Raw genomic sequence first — 19,738 nt, forward strand, 5'->3', positions numbered from 1 at the left:
CTGATTTCTCAACAGAAACTTTGCAGGCCAGAAGGGAGTGGCAAGAAATATTCAAAGTGATGAATAGCAAGAACCTACAACCAAGATTAGTCTACCCAGCAAAGCTATCATTCAGAATTGAAGGTCAGATAAAGAGCTTCACAGATAAGAAAAAGCTAAAGGAGTTCACCACCACCAAACCAGTATTATATGAAATGCTGAAAGGTATTCTTTAAGAAGAGGAAGAAGAAGAAAAAGGTAAAGATAAAAATTATGAACAACAAATACATATCTATCAACAAGTGAATCTAAAAATCAAGTGAATAAAAAATCTGATGAACAGAATAAACTGGTGATTATAATATAATCAGGGGCATAGAAAGGGAGTGGACTGACAATTCTCGGGGGGAAAGGGGTGCGGGGGTGCGGGAAGAGACTGTACAAAAATCATACACCTATGGATGAGGACAGTGGGGGGGGAGGGGTAAGGGCAGAGGGTGGGGTGGGAACCGGGTGGAGGGGAGCTATGGGGGGGGGGAGGGGAACAACTGTAATAATCTGAACAATAAAGATTAAAAAAAAAACCTAATGAAATGCTACACATAAAATGATGACAATAAAAAGGAATCATCTGAAAACCTCAGAAAAGAATGTGTTGAATATGTTTAAAAAATATGAAGTTATAAATATGCCACTCTGCCTTCCATCTTTAATCAGGGGGATGAATAGCCCAGCCATTCCAAAGTGTCTGGTTGAAGTTGGGTTAATGACTTGAAATTCCCTGCCGGTGGTACATTACCACCAAGAGCAGTTGAACGTTCTTACATGTTTGATGAAAAGATGTTGCTTTTAATTAAGCCATGATGTTGGACTGTTATTATAATTCCCACTGTTAAAAGCCATTAATATAATCATCCATTTCTCTTGCACACTCTATTTATAGAGTGTGTAAGTTAGGAAAACAGAAACAAATGGGAAGTAGAAATAATAAAGACATAGCATAATTCCAAGAAATGAATTCAGCCTAAGGACATTTGTCACGACATTCTTACCAGAGGAAGAGCACACAGAACAGGAAAATGTACAGCAGCTTATATTTACTGGTCACTTAGTCTAATCCGGGGCTTTAGGAAATCTTTCTAAGTTGTAGGTAAAAGGATTACAGAGCTATTTTATTGTTCACTCTTTTCTGTATTTTCCAAATGTTCTACAACAACAGTGTGTTACCTACATAATTTTTAAAACAGTATTTTAAAAGAAAACAAAGGCCCTAGCCGGTTTGGCTCAGTGGGTAGAGCGTCGGCCTGCGGACTGCTCCTTCCCAGCTGGGACCCTCATCTGGGCGCATGCAGGGGGCAACCAATCCATGTGTTTCTCCACATTGCTATATCTCTGCCTTTCCCTCTCCCACTCTCTCTAAAAATCAATGCAAAAATATCCTCGGGTGAGGATTAAAAAAAAAAAAAAAAGAAAGAAAGAAAACATAGGACTCCCACTTGTAGGATCAAACCCATTTCAAAAGTTTATAACCCATAGTCCAAGTAGTTGGGAAAACCCTCAGCTTACCCTGGGAGCATATGACATAAATATGTTATTTCTTTGTAGAGCCAGCAATAGGGGAGGATTATGTCTCCTCGGTGTGTCTTCTCCGGCACTGAACTCTGAAAGCTGCTGTGATTGTGGCACCGCTCAGTAGTGCTGGTTCCTGCTATTCTTCAGTTTTAGGTCATGGACTGGTGTTTTAGAGTGTTCATCGGTCCAAGGGCATTACGCTCCTTTAACTTCAGTGTAAAGAAGCACTTTTGAGTGTCACTTTCTGTTCTAGGCACTTAATGCTTTTATAAAAACCCTTTTATATGTTACCTAGTGTAACCCTCACAGTCATGAGAAAATAAAGCTGAAAGAGGCCATTACAGAACAGTTCGGAGCCAGGTGTAATAATTATAACACCTAGGTTTATAGGCCAAGGTTTGAATGCCTGCTCTGTGGTTTTGAACAAATCATTTATCTATAAAGTGGGGATAATAATATCTCCCTCATAGGCTTGTCGTGATCATTAGGCAAGATAGTTTATGTAAAGCACTGAGCACAGAGCTGGTGTAAGGCTAAATTGTAGTGGTCATTGTTGAACTTCCTGACTAGCAGTAAGGTGTTCCACCATATCACAGAGCTTCCTCTGAACGCTGCTCTGGCCCGTGGCTAGTTGTGTTTTGGTTTTCTCAAGGTGAAACCCTTGCAGTGCAGACAAGCAGCATGGCTTAGAGGAGAGGGCATTAGACTTAAAGTCCAAACACCTGGATTTGTCAGCACCTGCCTCTGCCATTCACTAGCAGCAAAACCTTAACGAAGTCCCTTGACCACATGGAACCTCACGTTTTCCATCCTTTCATCCTATGTCTGAACCTTACCCTTTGTTCAGAAATAAAATTAAAACAAGAACACACGCATCTATCTCAAGATTGCACACTTACACATTTTCAAAAATGAATATTTTCAAAAATAATGAAATGATTGGTTTCACAGCAGCATGGTTGAAATTTCTCTTCCAGACCTTTGGGTTTTCATGCTGGCCAGTGGTTAGAAACCTTAAGTAGATATGCAAACTTGGCAGCGTGTCATTCACGCGAGGCACAGAGCGATTCTGTGGGGGCCTCTGGCTTTCCGCTTGGCAGAGGACCGGATGCAACTTACATTTCCTGGATTATGCTCCACAAGCCTGTGTTTACTGAGGGTCTTTATTTTTTTTAATGTTTAAATGAAATTAAACATTAGCTCTTGCTTTATGGAGGACACCAGGAGAAAGAAAAAAGATAGCATCCTGGAAGTCCAAATTGAGGTTATTGGCCACAGAGAAAAAATGAGTGCATGTTAGGGTAGGCTACATGCCTTGCCTCAGGGAAAATGGTCAGGATTGTGCCTTATAGTACCAAGAATGTCACTGAGTACATCAAGGACTTGATCAGTAAGAAGACTTATAATGGAGAAGACCAAGAATAAAGGCAGTAAGTGCTCATTGACTAATCTTCCACTCAGCTGGACACTTTTGTATACTGTTTCTATATTTGAATATGTGTGTACACATATAAACACTTCTAATATATTTAACATTTTCATATTTTCCCATAAGCTATTTGCTTTTCATATTAATGAGATATGCCCCTCAAAAAAAGACATTATAGTCATTTTTTTCTTTCAGTTGTCCTTTATGAGTTCAACCACAAAAATGAAGAGACATATATGATAGTTCTTTAAAAACAGTAAAACAAAATACATGAACATTTTTATTTTCATTAGCCTTAAGACTTCCGGATCCAAATTCTCACCAAAACATCTTTGCTATGGCTTCTTAGAGAATATGAATGAGCCACTTGGTACAAATTCTAATGTTCCCCACGAAAGAATGATTCCAAGTTGGTCTTAGAGCTCAAGAGTAATTGACAACACATCACCTGTTTACTGATCACGCTTTCATCAATTTCTTTTCTGCCATGGTTTCATTCTGAGTATGACTGTCACTGAGGCTGAAGGCTCATCATCGTGTTGCCTGGCACTCATCCCTGAACGCTGAACGCTTGCTTGGAAGGGAAGCCTCTTGGCAGGCGGGGGAGAGTGGTTACTGTTATACGGGAGCGGCTGCTGCTTCCTTTGGGGGAGTTGGGAGATTCTGGGGTGGGTGGGATTTGTATTAAGATAGGGACCCCGCTTCAAGCTTCCCTGTCACAGGACATGGGCTACTTGGAAACCAGAGCCATTGTTAGAGCCAGAACAAAGGGCCCCAACCCAACTCTAAAAGCCGTGCTACAGTCGTGTTTCTTAGCATATCTGAAGAATTCTTCCTTTCAACTTTTTGATTAATGTTCACATTAATAATAAAAATATATAGGAAAGATAAGATAAAAAGCATGCTTAGCCATTGGATTATTTTTTGAACGTCATGTGTTAAATAAACAAAAGGATGCTGGGAGTCGCACCTTGGGGACGTTCTTCTTTATGGGGCTCTGAGTCACCCTGCTGAGGCACTTGTAAGAGCCAGAGCTGGGCACCGTGCCAGTCCATGCTGAGGGAAGGGATGGAAAGCTATATCTTACCAAGGGCTGTCTCTTCCCTGTGCCTTGGAAGAAGTATGCCTGGCAAAAGCCACCACAGTCACGTACTTGGCTCTGGATATAACTTGATGAAGGCTGCAAGGATCTCACCTTGGGACCCCCGCCCTACCATGGGAAGAATGGACTCTTTACCACAAATGGCATTCTGTGTGCACTTCCATCAGGATGCTGCTAAATGCTCTCTGTTAATGAAGCAGGGCCCTCCCACGTGGGTTGGAAGCACGCACTGTGCCTATTAGCTCAGGGGCAGGTCCTCAGTGTCCCCTCCCCCCATCCATGTCTGCTGGCCTCACGGCCTCTACCCGTGACTGAGAAATGGGCTGCTCCTAGAATCAGCTTCTCTGTGGACCAGCTGACACAGCCCACGCCCAGCTCCCGTCTGCTGGGCTTTGGTTGAGAAGAAGTGGACTGGGGTGGAAGCACTGGATTCTGGTGAAAGCTGAGAGGTGGGTCATGAGTGTAACACAAACCATGCTTTACAAAGATCCAGCCAGTGCATGCAGAACTGACATGGACTGGCCCTGGAACACAGAGCCAGGCCCCTGGGCAGCAGGAGCATTGGGAGTGGGCGGTTCTGCGCTGCTCACAGACGCCCCCAGCTCGCTCTGCAGCTCCCACTGCTCCTCTGCACAGGGCTGCCCCTTAAGGAAGCTTCTGCTTCGCCACAGCTTGTCCCAATTCTTCTGTCTCCTCCCTCGGATATAAATATTTTTGTGAGCAGCACTATGTTTCTACTGGTGTACAAACTGTAGGTCACATGGCATTGACTTTTATTCAAACCAGAAGGTGTCACGCTGGGCTTGTAGCATTGCTTCACTGGAGTCTTTTGTGTCGATGGGAAAATTTTAATTTCACGCCCTGCAGACTTCATAGTCTTCTGTGCTCTCTCTGCTCCTGTTGTTGCATAAAGGGTAAATCCTGGTGTCACACTCATTTTAGATTGAAGAAAGTAAAGTTTATCCATTTATGATCTCCAAACAGAGATAGGAAAAAAACTGTTATTAAGGGGAGAAAAAACTAACTCTTTTCAGTTAATTTGGATTTCCATATGGGTGAGGATGGCCTCAAGATTCTACAGAGGGGAAAACTTCTGTTCCCATTGGGTGCTGGTACTATTTCATTAGTGCAGGTTATCATTCATTTCCTGATTGAAACACAGGTATTTTCAAGTGTTTGGGTATAAAAAAAAAAAAACAGCCTGGGGCTAAGATCTTTTTTAACCAGTCATTGATGGCAAAAAAAAAAAGTACATTTCTCCTTCATACAACTGTTTATTTGAAAGAAAGGAGAACATGTTGTACTAGAAAAAGCTGTGAGTAAGTTAAGTCTGGAATAGGTTAGTAGCAAAGTTGGTGGGAACAAATCAGCATTTATTATTGACATTGGGTATCTGACTAAAATGAAATTTTAAATGAAATGAAAAGCTTACATATGGAAGTTTTTCATATCAGAGGTTTAAGATCAAAGATATCACAGAATTGGAATTATAACTTAATACCATAAACTATTTAACATTAACTTCTAAGAAATATACTCCTGTACTTTACAAAAATTATGAAATACTGTGTGGCCTATAATGAACTATTTCAAATTTACTTTCTTGTGACTACCTTCAGCCTATGGTCCCAAAGTCAGGTTTAAACTGCTGTGTAAGATTAGTTAGCTATGACACAATAAAGATGAATTTTTGAAAAGGTTAATTAGCTATGAAATGGACATCTAGCTTCCACCCCCTCATGATACCAACCACCATCCTTATTTTTTTTAAATTAAATCTTTATTGTTCAGATTATTACAGTTGTTCCTCTTTTTTCCCCCCATAGCTCCCCTCCACCCGGTTCCCACCTCACCCTCCGCTCTCACCCCTCCCCCCACCACTGTCCTCATCCATAGGTGCACGATTATTGTCCAGTCTCTTCCCGCATCCCCCACACCCCTTCCGCCCCACCCCGAGAATAGTCAGTCCACTCCCTTTCTATGCCCCTGATTATATTATAATCACCAGTTTATTCTGTTCATCAGATTATTTATTCACTTGCTTTTTGTATTCACTTGTTGATAGATGTGTATTTGTTGTTCATAATTTGTATCTTTACCTTTTTCTTCTGCTTCCTCTTCTTGAAGGATACCTTTCAGCATTTCATATAATACTGGTTTGGTGGTGATGAACTCCTTTAGCTTTTTCTTATCTGTGAAGCTCTTTATCTGACCTTCAATTCTGAATGATAGCTTTGCTGGGTAGACTAATCTTGGTTGTAGGTTCTTGCTATTCATTACTTTGAATATTTCTTGCCACTCCCTTCTGGCCTGCATAGTTTCTGTTGAGAAATCAGCTGACAGTCGTATGGGTACTCCCTTGTAGGTAACTGACTGTCTTTCTCTTGCTGCTTTCAAGATTCTCTCTTTGTCTTTTACTCTTGGCATTTTATTTCTGATGTGTCTTGGTGTGGTCCTCTTTGGATTCCTTTTGTTTGGGGTTCTCTGAGCTTCCTGGACTTGTAAGTCTATTTCTTTCACCAGGTAGAGGAAGTTTTCTGTCATTATTTCTTCAAATAGGTTTTCAATATCTTGGTCTCTCTCTTCTTCTGGCACCCCTATAATTCGGATGTTGTTGCAATTGAAGCTGTCCCAGAAGCTCCTTACACTATCTTCGTATTTTTGGATTCTTTTTTCATTTTGCTTTTCTGGTTGGGTGTTTTTTGCTTCTTCACATTTCAAATCTTTGACTTGATTCTTGCGATCCTCTAGTCTGCTGTTGGAACTCTGCATAATATCCTTTATTTCAGTCAGTGTATGCTTAATTTCTAGTTGATCCTTTTTCATATCCTCGAGGGTCTCACTAGACTTATTGAGGGTCTTACTAAATTTATTGGCAGTTTCTAGAAAATTCTTGAAAAACCTTAAAACCGTGGTTTTAAACTCTATATCCAGTAGTTTGCTTTCCTCCATTTCTGTCATTTGTGACCTGTTTCTTTGTCTCTGAATTTTGGCTGCTTTCCTGTGTTGATAGAATGGTTTTCTGTGCTAGGTGTCCTATAGGGCCCAGAGGCTCAGCCTCCCTAATTACCTGAGGTGGACACTCTTGGTGCACCCCTTTGTGGGCTGTGTGCACAGTCTTGTTGTAGTTAAGCCTTGATTGTTGTAGGTATCACTGAAAGGAATTGACCTCCAGGCCAATTGGCTGTGAGATTCAGCTGTGTCTATGGTGGGAGAACTTCTGTGCTGGAGACACCCTTATGGGGCAAGACTTGCTTCAGTGGGGCTTTGGTGCTCACTGAGTCTGCCCCCTGAGTGTGTCCCTTATGGATCTGAGGAGTTGTAATCTGGATGGTCCCACTCTGACCACTGGGTACACTAGCTCTTGGATCTAAGGAGGTGCTAATTTAGCCTCTGCTTGAGGCTACCCAGCAGGAGCTACGAAGAGATCTGCAGATTCCCCTTCCTGATTTGGGGTTTGGAGGTGCCCAGATCAGGCCCAGCTGTGAAGCAATGCAATCTGCTGTGGGGCTTTGGGCCTTCTTTTGGATGATCTGGGTCTCTCTGACCCAGTTGCAGTTTGTTAGGTAATTTTCAGATTGCAAAGGGCCAGGTCATTCATATGCAAAAGCCTCTGCTGCAGCTTGGGTGGGGCGGGGTCTCAGGGAATCAACAGGGCGGAGCAAGCAGCTATGGCTGATCCTCAGCCCTGCCCTAAGGGGCCCCGTGTCTCAGTGTCCCGGTAATTGCTACAAGCACCTCCGAGAGAAAGCCGTCCTCGAGTTCCGAGTTCTGCCCGCTGCCAGACCATCCAGTCTCTCCCTGCATGAGTCCGGGTCCCCAGAGACTTCCGGAACTGGAGTTCAGAGCAGTCGGGAGCTTGTGACTCTCTCCCAATTCAAAAAGACAGCCGTGTCCTCAGTCGCCAGCCCTTGCCGCGTGCGCCTCCGTACCCCTGCACTCCACCTCCGCAGCTCCTCTGAGTCTCAGTGTGCTTTTCTCTTTCCTTCTAGTTGTAGAATTTCCACTCAGCCATTCTTCCTGTAGTTCTGGATGATGTCCGTTTTCCCACCATCCTTCTTAGAGGCCCCTGTAGAAGGGTCAGGGAGGACCCTTTCAAGAATCTATTTTCTAATGAGTTTTTACTGATACCACTGTTTGTACTAGTAACCACTTAAGCCCTTGTGCTTACTTGGGACAATTACAATGGTAATATATATGTTTTAAAGTAACATATAAATCACTTACAATCATACCACCTACTGTATATATCACTGTTATTATTTTAATACTAGAGGCCTGGTGCATGAAATTCGTGCACTCGGGGGGTCCCTCAACTCGGCCTGTGCCCTCTCACAGTCCAGGAGCCCTCGGGGAATGTTGCAGAGGTAGGAGAGGCTCCCGCCACCGCTGCTGCGCTCACCATCAGTGAGCCTGGCCTCTGGATGAGTGGCTCACCCCCTGTGGGAGCGCACTGACCACCAGGGGGCAGCTCCTGTGTTGAGCATCTGCCCCCTAGTGATCAGTGTGCATCATAGTGACGGGTCCTTCCACGTTCGGTCAATTTGCATATTAGCCTTTTATTATATAGCACGGCCAGTGCACGTCATGGCTGCTCCTGCATTGAGCATCTGCCCCCTAATTATCCATGTGCATCATAGCTACCAGTCGGACAGACAGACACTTAGCCTTTTATATATATAGATTTAGTAGATCTTTCTTTTGCTTCTTATACACTTCTCTTTCTTTAAACTGTTTTTTTTTCTAAATTATAAACTACCAGGAATTTTTTCTAAATTATAAACTACCTGGAAAAAGCATACACTCTTCTTTGTATTAACCATTTCATAAATAAATTAAAAAGAGGCAGGTAAGGGAAGTTAGGGGAAGGCCAAGGGGAGGAAAAAAAAGGAGACATATATAATACTCTTTGTAATACTTTAAGCAATAAAACAATTTTAAAAAAGAGGCTGGTAGGAATTAGTGGTGCTAAATAAAATTGCTTAAATTGGTCTGTTAGCAAGGTTGATTGTTGGGATGAAAATGTCCATGTTTCTCTCATAAGTTACCTTAGGAATGCAACAGTGTGACTGTGTTACTGGTGAAACTTCTCTCCTTTTTTTTTTCTTTATTGCATCTGTGTACAAATGTAATCTGAGGCGTAAGTCACTGCTATAAAATGTCTCGTTTTCTAAACATGACTCCTACATCTCTTTGAGATGAGATAAATGTGTGTTAAAGTTAAATCTCGCAATTAGAATGAATTTCTTTGTGGAGGAAACGTGATTAAGCAGCTCTTCCTGGTTAAGGATGCAGCAGGCAGAGGCGCTGACCAAGGACGTGCTCAGACCTGCTGCTGCTAGTCCACTCTGTCCTCTCCCGGAGATGAGGCGGCTTTGGCACCCAGACTGCATCTGGAAGCCGAACTAAGAGTGTTTCTCTTGTTCTGAGTCTCTCTTCAGACACCAAAATAACGTTGGATTTTCACCTTCTATAACCCATTTATTTACTTTTACCTATTCCTTCTATTTATCATAGGTTTTGACCCAAACAAGGAATGTCAGGTTCAATTTCTCTGCTGGCCCGGGGCCAGCTCTGATGAGCCAGAATATCCCAGTATTCCCATTAGTCTTCCTCAGACTTGGTCTTTCTTACTGACACCTCTTGTATTTCAATATCAAATTCATGGGACTTTTCCTTGTCATCCAGTTTTCTAAATTCTTCCAAACTGGGATAGATGGTTGATCTGTCTGGGCCATTTTACTGCCAGGGCACTGGGGAAACCCATGGGGCCTGGCAGGCTTGGTAATGCTGTGTTCAACTGGTGTTTCCTCATCAGTTCCTGCCTTCCCACTCCGTGTGTTTACAACCACTGAAATGTTTCCACTCTGTTTGGCTACACTAGTTTTCTCCTCATTGACTCCCCTTCCTTTCTCCCTTTCTACGGAATCGTTCTAATTCTCCCAGCACTAAAGGAAGTTGGGACAGTAAATCGGATACAGTTTCCTGCACTGTTTCTCTCCCCCCGCACCCCCCCCCCAGTAGCAGAGTCACAGGGGAGGGACATTGGGTGCACTCTCATATCTTTCATCGTGGAGAGCATCCTGGGGACCATGGTGTCAATCCGGCAGGCTGGCGTTTACGGCATCTTAGCTGCTTCACCTCAGTGTCCCATCTTGCGTTTAATAGGGGAGTTGGATACCCACCATGTGTTGTTGCCCTTAACCTTCCCTAAATGGCTGGATGTTCTCCCATCTCCAATGTTCACTTTAGGTGTGTGTCATAGACAATGGCCAGTGGGCTCACATATTAACTCAAACATGCTTCTCCATGAAGCTGCATCAAGAGTTAGGGAAACGGTCTCAGAGCTCACCATCCTGCACTTACCGACAAAGTAGGCAAGCCCTCTAACCATACACCCACCGAGCTCTATGCTTCATGATTTTGCCCTCAGCCAGCCTGTATCACCTTTGTGGCAAGAGGATGGAGAGATATAATTGTTATCTTAAATTGGAAGAATTTCCTCCCAACGAACTCCTATTTTCTCCCAACTTCTCCTGTGTCTCTGAGAGTGAGCAGGACACCTTGCTTCACAGTCACTGTCCCTGTGTCAGCACTAAACACCTAGCTTTACTGCAGCCTGAAGCTAACCGCCTGTGGCACACACACACAGTGTGTGTGTGTGTGTGTGTGTGTGTGTGTGTGTGTGTGTAGAGGATAGGGTTGTTTCTTTTCTGTTGGGTTGTTCTTTCTAATAGGTTCATATAAAGGTTATAAAGTCCATCTATCCATATTGTCTTTCTCTGTGAAAGTACAAACAGTCATAAAACAGAACACTACCGTTCAGTTTTGTAATCTTAAATTTCAAACAACGCACTGATGAATTATTTATGTTATAGAATGTGTTTTCAATAATGTGTAGCATAAAATGGGATGAGTGCTTATCCATACGTGCCCTGAACTTTCTAAAGTGCATGCTAACGAGCAGGGTCACCCAGCGTCACTGTGGCCTGGTAACGTGCAAGGCAAGCGCTCCTCCCCTTGCTCCCGGCTTCTGCATTACGTTCGCCAGCAGTCAGCTCGCTGCTTCGACTGTGGAGCCTCGCAGTAACACTCTTTGACTCCAAGCTGCCTCATGGTGCTTTTCTCTCAGCATAACCGACACTGGGCTCTATAAATTTTATTTGTCGTTCTGGCTTCCAGCCATACTAACTTAGGCTTTAATTCATAATTAGTAGGAAGTCACAATTCCATAGAAAGAGAACATTTTATATTAAATGGCCATTATCTAACATCATGATTTCACAAAATGATTAAGATGCTAGAGAAAATAAGTAAGCTACCTTAAGGTTTCTAATACTTAAAGTGCAGGCATAGGGAGGAGGGGTGATAATTTTGTTTTAATCTCTGTATGTAGTTCCTGCTACAATGACAAAAAGAAAAATTCTGTTTTTTAATTTTATTTTTATAGTTGTACAAATGATCAGATTTGCTTTCTATATCAAAATCTCTGAGTTCATGTACATTGCTTGCATATCTTGTAACAATCTTTAACACAGATTTCCAAACGACAATAGTAAAAAGCCAAGAGTAGATAGCTCATGAACCTTGAATGGTGGGTCTTGTTGAAGAAGATTGGGTAACTTTTGGAAGTCAGTTTCTGTTCATGATAATATCTTTGTGTGAAGACTTAACTCAGGACTGAGAGCCAGGAGAAAAAATGTTGCAGGTCCACAGTCCCTCATCCAAAACTCTCAGAACCAAATGTTTTTCAGAATTCACAGGGTGTGGGTTTTTTTTATAATTTCATAGATGTGTTCTTTTTTAAAATATATTTTTATTGATTTCAGAAAGGAAGGGAGAGGGAGAGAGAGAGATGGAAACATCAATGGTGAGAAAGAATCATTGATCGGTTGCCTCCTGCGTGCCCCCCACTGTGGACTGAGCCTGAAACCCAGGCTTGTGCCCTGACTGGGAACCAAACTGTGACCTGGTTCATAGGTTGACGCTCAACCACTGAGCCACAGCAGCCGGGCAGGTCCACTTTTTAAAGCCCCAACACAATAGATGATACTGACTTCGTAAATCTGGAGGTTGGGACCACAAAATTGGTATAGAAATAGGAGTCAAAATTTTGAGCCAACAGTTTCAGTTTAACTGTCTCTATAGAACTGATGGCATTAGGAAGGCAGAAGAGAACTCACAGCAGCTCTAACTTCTCCAGTCCCCACACCAGAACGACGCCTGAGCTTCACACCTGCTCATAGACTGTGGGCACTGGTTGGCATGGACGTCAGAAAAAAAAACTACCAATCACACTGGGTCACTGATAGACACCTGTATGCAATGTCTCTGAAAGGAAGGTAGATACTAGATCTTTGTGAACCTGGCTAGTTCATGGCAGGATAAAAGCAAACCTAATTTGAGCTACTTTATCTGAGATTTCCTAAAACCTTCACTGTGTCTTCCGTTTTTTGCTTATTGAACAAGTTATGTCGACATTATCTGTGTGAATGTGGTAGAAAGGAAGTTCAAGAAAGGCATTCTGTAAAGGAAATGTTTCCAAGCAAATTGTCCTTAAATCAACACTAATTGCCAAATACTGAGTTTTTCCCCCCTTAAGATAATGGAACAGGAATGCTAAATACAGAATTTAGCGAGGGTAAGATAATAAAAGCTATGGGGATTCTTTTAAATGAAAGCAATGGCACATCTATAAAATAGAACCCTGCTGCAGCTCCCAGGAATTAGGTAGATCCATATGCACGATTGTGGAGCAATCTCCGAAACATTCCAGTGAGGGGAAAAGCAGAGCATAGATCAGTACATAAGCACAGCTCAGTTTAAGTTTGTAAATACATGTGTGTATATTTGTGTAATTACATGCATGCATTTAATTATACAAAAAAAGATTTGGAAGCACATATACTAAACTGTTTACAGTGCTCTCTGGGAAGGCTAATGGGGTTTGCATTTGGTTGGAGGATGGGGTGTTGAGAGGACTTGCATTTTTCTTTGTATAATGCTATGTATTTCAGTTTTTATAATAAAGACATATTCTTATATTATTTGAACAATTTAAAATTTTTAAGAAAATAATGACAAGGTAGTTTCATTCATTATTTATCGAGTACTTGGCATTAAGGATACAGTGGTTTCTGCTCTTATATTGCTTCCAGTGTAACAAGGGAGGAAGATATTAAACAAATCTATATAAATAAATAATTATAAATTGTGAGAAGTGCTATAAAGTAAAGCAAATTATTATGAGAAGAAAAATAATTGGGGCAATCTAATTTACATACTGGGGTTAAAGAAGTCCTCTCTGAAATAGTGATATTTTAATTGACATCTAGTAGGATGAAGAATAGTTATCCAAGCCCCAAAAACAAGGGAAGTAAAAGGAAAAAAATGAGTGAGACTATATCAAACTAAAAAGCTTCTACTCAGCAAAAGAAACCATCAACAAAACAAAGAGGCAGCCAACCTAATAGGAGAAGATATTTGCAAACAATACATCCAATAAGGGGCTAATATCCAAAATATAAATATAAATATATAAAGAACTCATTCAACTCAACAACAACAACAACAAAACAATCAAATTTAAAAATGGGTAGAGACCTGAACAGACACTTTCCCAGGGAAGACATACAGATGGCCAATAGATATATTAGTATTCATAAAGATATGTGTACCCCTATATTCATTATAGCATTATTTATAACTAGAGGCCCAGTGCACGAATTTGAGCATGGGTGGGGTCCAGCCGGCCAACACCAATGGGGGCCCATAAGGCCAGGCTGGTTGGGGGAGGGGCTGCGGGCAGTTGGCCAGCTGGCCTCACCCCCAGTTGGGGTGTTGGGGGCCGATCGGGGACCGGGCCGGCCCGGGGGAGGCCCAATCAGGGCCCAGATCAGGCTGGTTGGCTGCCACAGTGTGCATCATAGCCACTGGTCATTCCAGTCATTCTGGTCATTACGCCATTCTGGTCTCTGGTCTTTTATATATATAGAAAGCCAATACATTATAAACAGCCCAAGTGCCCTTCAACAAATGATTGGCTAAAGAAGGTGTGGTACATATATACAATGGAATACCACTCGGCCGTAAAAAAAAAAGACAAAATATTGCCATTTGAGATTATTATGCTAAGTGAAATAAGTCAGAAGGAAAAGGACAAGAACCATATGGTTTCACTCATGTGGGATATAAAACACATGAACAAAAAAAAAAGCACACAAATATACTCTTAGATACAGACAACAAGAATTATGGTTACCAAAGGGGAAAGGGATGGGGAAGGAATGAAGAGGGTAAAGGGGGCCAAATATGTGGTAATGGAAGGCGACCAGACTTCCGGTGGTGAGCACAAAATGTACGTAGATGTTATATTATAAAGTTGTACACCTGAAATTTATATACTGTTAACCAATGTTATGCCAATAAATGTAATAAAAATTTTTAAAGATTAAAGAAAAAAAATGTTAGAAGTGAGCAGAAGAGAAGAGCTTATGGATGGACAGAGGGTGCCTTCTGGTATGACCTTCCCTAAGCGTCCCTGAGAGGCCCTCTTGCACCGGATGTCTCGTTCTGGCCCTGGGCAGCCGTCTCTGTGGGCTCCTTGGGTTCTCTGTTCCCCTGGTCTGATCATTCTCTGTCTGGTTGTGTGTGTTGCAGGTATGAGACATCTCTGTTGGATTTAGTTCAATCTTTGAGCCCAAAGTCTGCTGCTAAACCTCAGCCCCATCCATGCAGAGAAGCCGGGGCCTGGAATCACAGCACTTGCCGACTCAGTTCTCTAAAATCAACCCGGAAGAAGATGGGGGCAGGCAGGACCCCCGATGACCTACAGGAGAATCAAATTCTGGAAGACATCTTTTTCATTTGACACCGAAGCAGTTGATACAAAATTTCCATAAGCACTTTGTAGGTTTCTTAATATACCGATCTAGGATTTTTAATTTTTAATTGCAAGTAATTGTGTCTCTCCTTTCGCAGGGCCCTTTCTCACCAGCATTCTGTTATGTATTGATTATAGAAATCATCCTAACAACCCCAGGGTGTTTTGACCAGACCCATCAGTAGCTAACACATTAGGGGGGTGGGATGGCGGGCAGTATCTTTTCTATGCCAAGCAGAGATGAGAAAATTCAGCATGTGGAGGCCATTGCATATACAGCCTTGCTTCAAAAGTCTTTCCTTCTCAATATTTGCTGGAAAAGGTTGGCTCACTTTTGTACACAAGGAAAACCTACCTACTGAAAGATTCCTCCGATTTAAAAGTAGCCCCTTGTAACGTAAGCAGTTTCAGGCGGACAGACCCTTTTACCTCTTACCCTGTTCTCTCCGCACCTGCATCGAAGTGTAGTCATTTAATTCTGAAGCTGGAGTTGGTGCACCTGTTATCACAAGCAACACTGAAGGCCAAGTGTGAGTCAGTCATTGGTCATCAGCCTGGCAGCTGTGCATCCCATGACCAAAAGGGCTCAGTGGGCTAGAGGGAGGGACCCACAGGACCCACCCAACCCCTGGAAACCGGCATGAACTCACACCAGAGTGGCCGCACCATTGGAGGCAGAAGCCTGAAACACTTTTCCTACCATGCACCAATTTCCCTGGATGGATAAGAGTAATCTCTCGGTATTTTGTTGATCCAAGTGTCCCATGGTTGTGTCTGGAGAAGATACCACTGGAGGGACAGTAGCCTCAGTTCGTGCAGGCTGATAGGCTTTCTCCAGCCCTCCCTCTCTTTCATGAGGATCCAAGACCCTGGCTGCCCAGGGCTAATGTCCCATGCCTCCAAAGAACCACCTCTATTCACCCGGTTATGCTCCGCCACCCCCAGCAGAGCCTCCCCATTTCCCACTGGACCTCCCCTTGACCCAGGGAAAGCCCCCTGTCCAGCAGAGCTCTGAGCTCCATCCTTCAACTTACTATGGCCCAGCGGCCTCTCAGGCTGCTGGCTGGGTGATGACCGCACAGAGCCAGTGAGTCAAACCCTTTCCAGGCACTGGAGCAAGGGGAAGATGTGTCCCCCGGTGTGTATTACTGCATGACTGTTTGACCTGGATGGTGTTGCTTTTCTCTCCCTCTCACCAACCCCAGGCTTGAACTAGGAGCAAGATTCCGTCATTGGGAATTGGTAGGCAGGTCAGACCCCCCGGGGCAGCTGCACTGAGTGAGCCTGCATGGCTTCCCTGAATTCTCCATCAAAATAGATGATTCCCACCTACAAAGCCTGAGCAGCCTCCCTGCCTGGACAGATCTAAATCACACTGTCTCTCAGGCTGAGCCCGTCACCTCCCCCACCTTCCTTCACTCCGGTCTCTTGTGCTTTGGAGCCTCCCAACACCATATTCTTGATCCACAGTAAATACAAGGTCAGGACTGAGTTGGAGACATTCACTTGAAACGTTTAAAAATCCTTGCCGACTACAATGTCCTTTTCAAGTTCACCCCCGTGAGAGTCGCCGACTCAATGTCATCCTATTTCAGAAAGCGTGTGGAAAGTGGGTGGCCATTTTCTCAGGTTTGCAGACCATATATTCTTGCTCCATGTGTTATGACCACCTAAGTGCACCCAACTCCCAGGGGTCATCCAACCACACTCGTCCCTTCCGGCCACCAGTGGCCTCCACCCTCCAGGGTCAGTGGATGCCAGGAGGACCGAAAAGAGAACTGTGGTTTCTTTAAGAAGCTTGTTTGCCTTTAGAAGAGTCATAAGTGAGATCTAAACTGAAGGCTTTGGGGGTCACATGCCACAGAATGGAATTTGTTTCTTTACCTCCCCTTAATGAGCAACTTGGAAGAGCAAAGATTGATTTCCAGCAGAGTATCAATCAACATTTTTCATATGCCACCTTCCCCACCATGTGTATCCATCCTGTGGGCACTTCCTGGGTGTCAGTGAGATGTGAATTTGTACCTAATCTAATGTTTTCATCATGAATTGAACCCTGGCACATAGGAATCTGCCTTTTCCTTTCTGTGAAGTGACTGTTCGGGATTTGCTTGCCCAGCCTCTAGCCAATCCCCCAAAACAAGACTGGACACATGCCCTAATCGGTTTTGCTCAGTGGATAGAGCGTCAGCCTGCAGACTGAAGGGTCCCGGGTTCAATTCCAGTCAAGGGCACATGCCCAGGTTGCGGGCTCAGTCTCCTGTAAGTCATTTATGTTTCTATCTCTCCCTCTCCCTTACTCTCTGAAATGAATAAAAATATTTAAAAATAAAAAGGGGGTTAGACTGGACATATATTGGAGGTGCTGTGGGTAGTGCTGCGACATTACCCCCCGGTACCCACCATTCTGTGAGAGAAAAGCCAATGTTTGCAAAATGGAAAAGGGCAAAGTATGTCCATTGGAGCTCCAGAAGTAGAGACGAGTGCTTGATTTAGAAAGCCCAGGCCAATCAAGGAGATGCTTTTGCCAACAGTCACCCTCTCAGGGGCACACTTGTGTTTCCAAGCTCAGATGTCATGGGGAGGGAGGGACAGGCTAAAGGAGCAGAGCTGGATGAATCCCACAATCACTAGGGTGCTGGGGGCTCTGCACACTCCCTCCAGTGCACACCTCCCCAGCTAGGTGTGCGTTATTTTTAATGTGGGCAACTGTTTATATACGTGTGAGATTTTAAGTTAATAAATTACCACCATGGCCATTGTCCCCGTGTGGTTTTGATATTGAATTATCCCTCATCAGATCAGTGGACACAGCTTGTAAGTAAGAGCAGAGCCCCAGGTCACCGAATGTCCTTTCCCTCAGTACTTGCTAAAGCAACGGGAGCTGTGGTCCACTGAGAGAAAGGACATGGTCACCACATCCTAACAGGTGGCCTTGGTCAACTCCAGCTCACACCTGTCACATGGACACCCAGCCTTTTCTGTCTCCACTCTTTCAGACAGAAAAATAGTCCTGCCTAGTTGGCTCTAGGTGCTGGGAGAATGTGGGCAAGGGCTTGAGTGTGGAAATGCCCAGCTCTGAGGTCACACCTGTGGCAGCCAGAGACCCATCCTGCCCATTTCCCAAGCAGCCTGCACCTTCACCTGAACAAGGAGACGGCAGCTGCCCTTCAGAGGCAAAGGTGGCAAGAGTAGAACCATCATACAACCAGCTCCCAAACTGAAAATGAAATGTTTGTCCCCGATTGTCAGAAGGTCCCCCTGAGCCTAGGAACAAAGCTGGAAATGAGTGGGGTGAGAGTGACACCCTAGTCCTCAGGGGGAGGGAGGGACTGACCCCGCAGCCAGAGAAACAGTTTACAAAGTTACTGGTCATGGTTTCTCAGAGGTGTGGTTCAAGGTAGGCTGCCGAAGCCCCTGGGGTTCCATTGTTCCACTCAAGTGGAACCTTCTAGCCCCTCAAGCTTCAGCTTCACAGCGATGCTCCCTGCCTGCCTCCTCCACACACACTGAGAACTGAGTGAGCACCCAGAAAATGCACACCCCTACCCCTACCCGAACCCCATCCCCCTCCAGAGCCACAGAGTTCCACGGATGGGCTGGACCGTATGGCCCATACAATCCACCACTTTCCTTACACAGATGAAGAAAGTTCCGGGCAATGTGACCTGTGAGCTCCCGCGTCCTGTCAGTGGCAGGTCTGGCCACTGAGCCTGTACCTCCCCATGAAAGCACATCACTGCCTCGGTCTGGTGTGTTCCCAGGTGAATGGTTTTTAGAATCTCAACTTGGACTGAACATGCCACCATCTCAGAAGTACAGGCCACTTGGCCAAGGTGAGCACACACTTAGCAAGTCCTCAACTTGGCACCACCACACAGATAATGGCCTGAGGCCCAGGTAGGCCACCTGTTCTGCAGGTATAAACTGGTTCTCTCCCTCATCCTTTCCTTCCCCGCCCTTCAGCCCTTTGCATTCTGAGGTGGGATGGTCTGGTGCTGGGCTGAGGGGGCTGGAGGAGGGGAAGGTTGCTCCTGGCTCCTTGTCACTGCCAGTTGGATGGGATGAACTTCGCAGCCCAGTTTTGGGCTTTCTCTTCCCCCCGCCCCCACCCACTGGAGGTGATTTAAGCCTGTTGGATTTATACAACATTGGGAAACGGTAAACTGTGTAAATTTGCTGTGTTTCCAGGGACAGTTATTTATGGAGGGGCATTCTTAACTCAAGTGCAGAAGTGTTAAATCATTATAATAAATTCACACTATTCAGACTTTCTTACATTGTAATAAATTTTTTCTAAGCATGAATGAGGAGATATTCCTCTAATATACCATTATGTATTTCTTCTCAAAATGACACAGCTTACTATATCAACTTGGAGAATAACAGAAGGAGATTTACTGCGTTGGAGGAAAAATAGTTGAGAACAGTGAGTCTGAGAAAGGACTTCGGAGCACTGACCTCAACAGAGCTTTCCTACCCCCGGGAGGAGCAGCAGGTGCACCCACCGCAGCGGGGGGATGGCCGGGGTGCAGCCCTGAAATCTCCCAGCTGAGCTTCGGAAGAACCTTCGAGCAGGGAAATGGGGCCAGGGACCCAGCGGCCTCTGTGAGGTCCCGCCCAGGAGGGGGTGTCCGAGTGGGGCTCTATCAGAAATGAAAGCTCTCTCTCCCATGTGAAATCCTTTCTAAAGCTTCCGTCTGGGTGAGCAGCTGTCCTCTCTCATCACCTGTCTCAGCTTGCTCGCTGGATGCTCACTTGGACCAGAGGATTC

General features: G+C 44.2%; 1 protein-coding gene across 4 annotated transcripts in view; it reads left to right on the forward strand.

The window, feature by feature from the left end:
• Window positions 1-17,728, forward strand: part of KIAA1328 — a 173,127-nt gene extending 155,399 nt beyond the window's left edge. For all 4 annotated transcript variants that reach the window (XM_081097152.1, XM_081097150.1, XM_081097151.1 and 1 more), the window contains one exon: window positions 14,742-17,728. In XM_081097152.1, the coding sequence (XP_080953278.1) occupies window positions 14,742-14,952 (211 nt within the window). In that variant the 3' untranslated portion in view covers window positions 14,953-17,728. The remainder of the gene's footprint in view (window positions 1-14,741) is intronic.
• The last annotated feature ends 2,010 nt before the right edge of the window (window positions 17,729-19,738 follow it).

Source organism: Myotis nattereri, assembly GCF_964212035.1.
Source record: "Myotis nattereri genome assembly, chromosome: 8".
NCBI classification, from domain to species: domain Eukaryota; kingdom Metazoa; phylum Chordata; class Mammalia; order Chiroptera; family Vespertilionidae; genus Myotis; species Myotis nattereri.